This window comes from Cupressus sempervirens, chromosome 4 (assembly GCF_028749045.1).
Source record: "Cupressus sempervirens isolate cs-2001-9-10 chromosome 4, ASM2874904v1, whole genome shotgun sequence".
In the NCBI taxonomy this organism is placed as follows: Eukaryota; Viridiplantae; Streptophyta; class Pinopsida; order Cupressales; family Cupressaceae; genus Cupressus; species Cupressus sempervirens.
Genome location: NC_143121.1, coordinates 505,417,927 through 505,427,205, shown reverse-complemented (window position 1 = coordinate 505,427,205; position 9,279 = coordinate 505,417,927). Strand labels below are relative to the sequence as shown.

At 35.0% G+C, this 9,279-nt stretch overlaps 1 protein-coding gene across 2 annotated transcripts in view; it reads left to right on the top strand.

Moving 5' to 3' along the window:
* Window positions 1-3,458: 3,458 nt before the first annotated feature.
* The window catches only part of LOC149562150 (uncharacterized), a 76,425-nt gene continuing 70,604 nt past the window's right edge, over window positions 3,459-9,279 (top strand). Inside the window, exons 1-3 of one of the 2 annotated variants that reach the window (XM_089825685.1) lie at window positions 3,459-3,477; window positions 3,843-3,945; window positions 4,017-4,088. In XM_089825685.1, the coding sequence (XP_089681811.1) occupies window positions 3,857-3,945; window positions 4,017-4,088 (161 nt within the window). In that variant the 5' untranslated portion in view covers window positions 3,459-3,477; window positions 3,843-3,856. Of the gene's footprint in view, window positions 3,478-3,674; window positions 3,737-3,842; window positions 3,946-4,016; window positions 4,089-9,279 lie in introns of those variants that run through there. The other variant, XM_089825684.1, reaches the window with a different exon arrangement.

Sequence of the window (9,279 nt, the reverse complement as noted above, 5' to 3'; positions counted from 1 at the left end):
ATAAGTGTTTCTATCTCCTTCGTATAACCAATCAATAGAAGACTTATGTTTACATAATATCTCCTCAAATAACTCCTATTTTATTAAATCTTTCATAATTACAACTTCTAAATTGAAGAATTTGCATCTTAGCTCTATGCTCCTAGATGTAGTGACTAATGTCATCTAAGTGTGATTGAGCATTTTATTTAGCCTTGAATACATTGCCATAACATTTCCTATTCCATCTTTATAGTATATACTTAACAAATTGGAGCCTCTTTGAAAAAGAAAAACTAGTAGGCATGTACATAGGCTTTCCTTGGGTTACCATTCGTCCATTAATTCATACAAAGAGTCTTGAAGCCACATATGTTTGATTTTGAAACAAATATTTTGTAGCTTATGAAGAATCTAGTTAAAATTTTGATCTATAAATGATACACGGATTTTCACTCAAAGATCTTAAACCTATGGTCCAAAAGTATTCAACCCAAAAATCAAACACTAACCTTTTAGAAACTAAATCAACTCCTCATCTCCTGCTATTCCAAGACATTAAATAGATTTATGTCCATGAGGTTTAAAAGATCTATATTATCTTGCAAGAGCCTAAAAGAATGCTCAAGCATAACAACACCTTCCCTCTTCTCATCAATGCTAAAATTCCTTAGAAGGATCCAAGGAAGATAATGAGAAAGAGACATAACTATGATATGAGACCACATCACATTTTTTTTTAAAGATCAGTTTGAGCATACACATTTGCAAGGAGAATAACTTTACCAAATTGTAAGCTTGAGGCAACCAAAGACATCAAAGATCTACTAGAAATCCACCACATATAAGAAACATTTTGTGGGTCCTAGAGGTTAGCCACACCGTTAGAACTACCTCGAGGTGCACTAATAATGGCCTCTTATCCAAATCATTAAAGCCAAGCTCAACACACCCTCTATTCACTTCTTAATCTCTTAGATGAAGACATATTATGATAGAGAAAATGAATTGGATCATGAATACCATTTTTATAGGATTGAGAGGCAATCATTTTTGGGATGGAGAGAAATAAGAATGAATACTCTTCATTGGCCCATACCCAACTAATGCCTCACCACTAGTTTCACTTTTTCCTTATCTTTTTTCTCACTACCTCAGGAGGCTTCACATGAATCCCCTTTTTGAAAGATTTTTGTTGTAACCCAAGAACATACAAGGTTTCATTATTTTTATCAATCTCCCAAGGATCTTTCTTTGAAGTAGTGATAAACCTGGCTAACCCTAGACAATCTATCACTCTTTTACCCTCACTTAGTACCTAATCAATTAAATCTAGCAAGGAAATATCTGTGTTTGATTGAATGCCCAAGGCTCCAACCTATGTATTGGTAAGAATTGTGTTTTCTTTATCACCAATTATAAGTTTTGTACTCATGGGTTTTTTTAGTATAAGGCAACCATGTAAGGGCCTCATCAAAATGGTGTATCTCTTCTAGAGCATCAAATATGTTGAACCCCTCATCAACCTATGTATCCTTTGGAGTTCTCTTCTTCTCTCTTCCCTTGTTTTTGTCTTTGATCAGGATATCCCTCTTTATCTTCCTATGTAAGAGCTTTTTATATATCATGTTTACAAGGTGGATATGGTTTCCCATTACTTAAATTCCCCAAATAATTAGATTTAGGACACATCCACTGCAATTGATCATATTCATGATGAACATAATAATGAAAATGTGGGGTTTCACAATCAAGCTGTTGAATCCAAGAGGTAGATCTAAGATGATTTTCCATAGAATATGGTAAAGACTTAGCCAAAATAATTTAAAAATAAATGTGAGTGAAAGTGATTACCTTTTTGTCCATAGTTTGTTATGATGGGTTCATTGTTTGCCAAGAAGTAGGGTCACCAAATGAAATGTCACGTCTCCAAAATTCTAGTGGGAACCATAAAAGTCATACCCAAACTGGATCCCTTGATGGAAGCTCCTCCATTGAATTGAATATAACATGTCATTGCTTGATAAAAATCCCAACTTAATTTTAAAAATATGGTCATCCTTCAAAAGCCTTGTTTTTATTTGAAATGCAAGAGGAACACACAAGGAAATACTATTTGTAGCTAACATCCATTTCATCCTTTTTGGCCCATTATTCCAAAAAGGGGAATGAAACTTGTATACCCATAAATTTGCAAATCAAGGCATGATTGGCCAAAAAATTGACATCTTCCTTTAAAACATTTGGTCGGACTACAAGCATGAGCTTGTGGTCACTCCTTGTAAGGAAAATACTCACCTTTAATGGTCAAAACCATTATAATCTTATTCAAGCCACTTGAAAGATTATCTACATGATTGAAGAATAAATTTCCCCAATCAATGCAACCTTAAAATGAAGACCTTGCTTTAAGAAAAAGCCTCCATACAAGCCTCTTGAAGAAAAAATAAAAAATCAAGCAAACCTACATACAACCTTTACACATCAAACAACAAAAAATGCTTTGCAAAAATGGTTTAAGAATTATATTAAGTTTACTTAGGTTTAATTAATGGGTTCTTTCTATTAGTTGGTTAGTTTATTCAATTTGAATTTTGAGTAAATATAAGTTGATTTATTTTGTGTAAAAAATATATCTAGATATAATGTTCGTTCGTAATGGAATGGAAAGATGATGCATAAACTTTTAGGCAATAATGTTGGAACTTATTAGTGATCAGGGAGCCCTTTTCATGTTGTCCAAAGCTATCTATGACAATTCATCAATGCTAGTTTTCACACTAGATAATTTTGAAATCAACGCAAAGGTATGGTGAGATTGTAAACAAAGGCTCACCACCGACAATCTCCACATCGGCGAGACTAGAGAATCTCTTCATGAATAAATGTACATACATCTATTTTGTATTTTGAAACTAAAATATATATTCATTTTGAAATATATATATATATATATATATATATATATATATATATATATATATATATATATATATATATATATATATATATATATATATTTGAAATTTAATGATTACCAAACTTGGATACTATAGTTTTATTTTTTTGATACTTTTAAAATTTGAATAGTCAAACAAAGTGAAACCTAAGATAAAGGACAAGGAGGTGGAGAAAGCACATGAGTAGATAAATATGTAGAAGAGGATGAAGAAGAAAATGAAGCAAGAGGAAGAGGACAAATGTGGGGAGGAAAAGGAGGTGAAGGAGGAGGGCGGAATAAGAAGAAAAAGGAAATGGAAATGAAGAAAATGAGTAGAAAAAGAAAAAGAAGAGGAGCAAGAGCAGTAGTCGAAGAAGGTGAAACTGGGGAAGGAGAAGAAGTGGAACTAAAAGGACAAGAAGGAAAAGGAGAAGAAGAAACAAAAAAGACATAAATGAAAAAGACCAAGTAGAAGAGAAAGAGGAGGATAAGAAGAATATAAATAATTGGAGGTGGTTTGCATAATATATAATTGGACTATCTCCTCTGTACTTTTGGTAGATCTCTGAGATCTTCTTTGTCATTCTTACTTGAAAATACAATTAATAATTGGAAGTGATTTGCATAATATATATAATTGGACTGTTTCTTGTGTGCTTTTGGTAGATCTCTTAGTTGCATGTTGGTATGGATCTTCTTCTGTCATCCTTACTTGAAGATACAATTAGGTTCATATGATTAAATCACTAGAAATAAGAGAGAGTTTTCATATGATCAAGTCAATAAAACATCTTCAACTAACCTGCACTCTTTGAAGTAATAATAAAAATGTCCAATAGAGTATATCTTTTACTTATAATTGTAAAAAAATATTTTTTTCTTTTCCGTAATTGAACTATTCTTTGTAATTGCACACTGCCAGCAAAAACAGAAGAAATGGCCGCGAAATTGTCGGCAAAAGGTCTTACCTCTGCGCTGCGAGCATTGGGCAACAAAATAAACGCCACATCTTCGCCGTCTTTCAGGTTCTATTATCTTCAGCACTCCCATCTTTGAAGAAAAAAATCCTTTTAAATAATCTCTAATAAATTTGCAGGCGGACATTTTCCATTTACGATCAGATCAATGTTTTGCCTGGTGTCCCGGAAGACCGAATTCGCATCGAAGGGTCAGCTTCATTTACCGTTTTATCCATTGATTCTATATTTTTCCTTTCATTAGTAAAAAATATTTCCACTAAAACTGAAACCTTTTTTCATGGCTCTTTTTAAATTAGACCATCTGTGGGAAGAGTTAATTTTAATACTTAGTCAATTTTTATTCTAGAATGTGAGGCCTACAAGGATAGCAGGGATAAGTTTGCGGATACTATATGTGACAGTTCTTGGCATAACCTGTTCAACGAAGAGTACATTGAGCAATTGGGGGGGCTCATCATTAGTCTACACAAGAGGCGAACAGCGCTACTTAAGTCTGCTTGAGTTGTCTTGCTGTCCCATAGGCTATTTTTAGCCTCGTGGACGTTAAAATTTTATCTATCTATCTATCTATCTTGCACCCTTATAGTAAGACCTAATTCCTCGCAAAATCGTAGTTGGTTCCAATGGGATTAGCATGGCAAGCTAGGCGTCTGTTATTGCCACGATTTGATATCATGGCTCGATGAACTTCGTTCTACAGTTTCATCTTTAGATTTAGGGAACAAGCCGAGCTGGAACAATATTATATGCATTATTGTTGGCCTCAATTTTAAACCAGTCAAATTTTGAACTTCCATATTCATTATTTGGTTACAAGTACGACTGTTTTGTAAGGATATTTCCAAGATCATTCATTGTATGATTTCAATTGTTTGGTGAGTTTCCTCTAATTATTTATAAATCTTGTCAAGCATACTTCAAAACATTGGCAAAGGGTCAACAAGAAGTCATCATTAGATTTGGCAACCATACACAAAAGTACATGTTGTAAAGTGTGGAGAGCTTCTAAACCAATAGTCAAATTTTCATCAAGAGCCTCGAAAGGTTTATATATTATATTTGCATTAGAAATGTTAAGGAGATGGAGTTCACAATTCAACATGGAGACTTATTTGATCTTTGACAATGAAATTTTGATTGATAATTTTTCCAAAACTTATAGAAAAAGGAAAATGGAGGTTGTCGATGTGATTTGAAAAGCCAAGAAGAGGTAGCCAAGTTTTGCCAACATGACAAATTATCAAGTGGGCTTATCATTGTTTAATCAAGACTGACATACTTTTATTGCAATCTGTTTATAACATTGATCTCTCAAAATCCCTTAAGTGACATAAACCAGTGATGAAGTCATATATGTCTTTCAGCATTGATAAAAGTATTATATCAGTCAGTTTGCTAAGTCATAGAAGTATTTGAAGAGGCTGAAAGCCAAATGTGAGAATTGGTTTTTAAGACGTAAACATTCGAGATGGTTTGTTGAAAATATTTCTTAAACTTCCATGCCTCCCTAAATATGTGTGTTAGATGTTTCATATAATCTCAAAACATGTTCAAATGATCAAAACAACCTTATTGAGAGATTTTAAAAGTTTCAAAAGTTTTCTGTAATACCAAAATGCTAAATGAAATAACTCTCATCATATGTTTTCTTGGTCATTGGGAAAACTTTTCAAAGTAATTAAAAGCTCTGATAGAAAGTGGGGGAGTGGTTATTTCAATGCAAGTTTGACGATCAAAAATAGTTGCAGAAGTTGTTTAAAAAAGCCGATAACTTGGTCAGTGTTCAAGTGGACATTCAATGAACTTTGAAACTGCCTTCAACCACTCGATATGTGTTATCATTGGTAATTTGGGAGAGTTTGCACAAGTTGTGAAAATCTCTGATGAAATTCGCAAATGAACTGAAGCAATGAAGAGTCTCAAATAGACTCTATGATGCTGATGAGAGGGAGTAGTGACATGTTAGATGAATGTTTACAATAACTGCCTGCAACTTGCATGTTGAATACCTTTCCTAGAAACATATATTTTGTCATTGAAGGCAAGGTTAGAAAGTAATTCAGAAAGGCCAAAACCTACAAATACTTGAGCCAATTTCCCATGTTAAAATAATTGTATGTTTCATTGGGCATTTGTTAAAGCTGAATAAGATGTTGATGTCAAGAACATGATATCAATGTGAAGGGAAATATAAAATGGTTATAGCGACTATCAAAGTTGCCCAAAGTTATGAAAAGAATCAACAAGCCCAAAGGTGGCGATTATCATTTATTACGAAGTAACTGGTAAAATACTTGCTTAATATTAACAAAGATCAAGAGGTCAATATATACAGAAGAATGAAACGATGTTTCCTTAGGAAATGATCACAAAGAATAAAAAATTTCTCATCTATCTAATATAAAACTAATAGTTATCTACAACCTAACTAAATATTAGAAACATTCTAATATTTACAATAGATTACAAATAGATAACCGTTAACTAATAATATAAACTATCTATTATTGTAACACCCTCCCTTAATGGTTAATCTATCCACAACGCTAAGCTATCATTTAAATTTGACAAACTTATTAGGACCAAGAGGCTTGGTGAGAATGTCTGCAGTCTGGTTTGTTGTAGGAACATACTGCAAGTCTATTGTCACGTCTTCAACCAGCTGGCATAAGTAGTGATAGTGAACATCCAAATGCTTGGTTCGTTCATGAAAGATTGGATTCCATGCTAATTTGATAACACTTTTATTATCAACAAACAAAGTAGTCGGTCCTGCAAGCATTCAATGAAGCCAAACAACTTCACATCCTGCCTTAACATTCCCTCTTTATTCAGCCTCTATGGAGGAGAGAGAAACTGCCTGCTTCTTCTTACTGGTCCATGTGATGACATCGGATCCCAAATTGAACATGTATCCAAAAGTTGACTTTTTATTGTCAATAGCGCCTGCCCAATTTGAATATGTGACACCCACTGAGTCTAGGATTAGAATTCTGAGAGTAAAGAAGTCCATAATCGATAGTGTTCTTCACATAATGAAGCACACCGTTTGCTGCCATCCAATGATCAACCTTGGGAGCTATCCTAAAGTGAGAGATGTAGCTGATTGCAAAGCTGATATTAGGCCTAGTCGCAGAGAGGTAGATGAGCTGCCTACTAGTTGCCTATATGTATATCATTAATGCGAGGAGAATCAGATGTGGCTGATAACTTGAGACCTTTCTCCATGGGTGTAGATGCAGGCTTGCAATCCTGCATATAGAATTTGTCTAATAGAGCCCTGACATTTTTGGATTGAGAGATGAATATACTAGAAGACTGTTGCCAAACCTCAACACCTAGACAATAATGCATGAGTCCATGGTCACTCGTGTCAAAATACTGGCATAAATTCTATTTGATTTTTTGAATCAAAGATGCCGAACTGCTAGTGATGATCAAATCATCCACATAAATAACTAGAAGGATGATGTCACTGTTAGTAGTCTTGATGTACAAATTTTGAGTATGAAGAACTTGTTTGGAAGCTTTGATCACTGAGTTACTTATCAATTTTTATGTAACATGCCCGAGGGGCCTGCTTCAAGCCATAGAGACCTTTCACTAATTTGAGAACCTGATGTTCTTTACCGACAACCTTGAAACCAAGAGTTTGCATCACGTAGACCTTTTCATAGAGATCACCATTCAGGTAAGCACTCTTGACATCCATTTGATGGACCTTCCAACCAAATTGTGTTGCCATGGCTAGGACTAATTTGATTGTGCTCATCTTTGCAGTAGGATCAAAGGTCTCCTCATAATCAATGCCTTGATGCTAAGAAAAGCCCTTTGCAACTAAATGAACTTTGTTCTTATCCAAAGTACGATCAGATTTGTATTTGATTTTGTAAAACCATTTTGCAACCAATGGGTTTCTTCCCTGGTGGAAGATCAGAAAGGATCTAGGTGTTATTCTTCAACAGGCTCTGGTGTTTAGATGTCATGGCCTGTTCCCACTCTGAAATTCCTTTAGCCTAAGAGTATGTTTGAGGTTCAAACACATAGTGAATGTTGGCCATGAGAGAAAAGTTAACAAACTCCGTAGGTTTGCTTTTTTTTTCGAATAGTTCTCCATCAATGAGCTCATCATCACAAAAATCAACAAGTGTTTTAGCCCACCACTTAGGTCGGAGAGGAGAATGACCAACATTAGTATCAGTAGATGCTCTATGATCAGGTTCTTCATTAGAAGAATCTCGATCAAACTCAGGTGAAACATCTACAAATATGGGTGATCTTGCAGGAGAAGCTAGAGGGGTTTGTACAAGGATTACTAGTATAACTGGAGCTACAGGAGCTATTGGAGTCCTCCCATCAGGTGGACCTAATGAAATGCTCACTCCCAAATCATGAGCCTTCATAGGCTAGTTTATTGGATCAGGAATAGGAGAAACCTGCATGAATAGTCCTTGCTACTCATCAAAGACTACATCACAACTATACAGGAGATGAGATGTCTTAGTGTCGATCAAGTGATAGGCTTTGTGAAGACTACCATATCCAACAAGCAAGAGTTTCTAACTCTTGGCATCTAACTTGGCGTGTGACGCATCAGGGATCCAAACAAATGCAAGAGAGCAAAAAAAATTCAAGTCACTGATTCTGGGCTTGTGCCCTGACTAGGCCTCTTTCAGAGTCTTAACTTTGACCACTATTGTGGGTGACCTGTTCAAAATATAAACTATAGTGTTAACAACTTCTGCCCATAACTTCTTCAGAACATGCTTGTGTTTGAGCATGGATTGAGCCATCTTAGTGATTGTTTTGTTCTGACATTCAAATACACCGTTCTGTTGTGGTGTGTGGGGTGTGGTTAACTGGTGTTTGATGCCATGAGTATCCAAGAAGCTAGAGAATTCATTAAAACAAAACTCCCCCCATTGTTTGACCTAAGAGTAATACTAGATTTTCCAAACTCTTTTTCAACTAAAGGTTTAAACTTCTAAAATACAGTAAATGCATCTGATTTATTTTAAAGAAAATATACCCACAATTTTCTACTAAAATCATCAACAAACAACAAAAAATACCTGTACCCAAGAACAAAAGGAGTTGCCATAGGGCCGTAGATATCGGCATGAACAAGTTGAAGTACCTGAGAAGCTCGCCATGAATCACCATTGGTGAAAGGTGTGCAATGTTGCTTCCTAGCTTGACATGCATCATAAACTCCAAGCTACCGAGTCTGAATCTCTGGCACTCCGAGGACAAGCTCTTCCTAAGCAAGCTGTGAGAGATAATGCACATTTAAATGTCCATACTAGTGATACCAAAGTGTGGTAATAGAAGACCCCCGAGCAACCTGTTGATGCGAGTTTTATATCACTTACATAACAT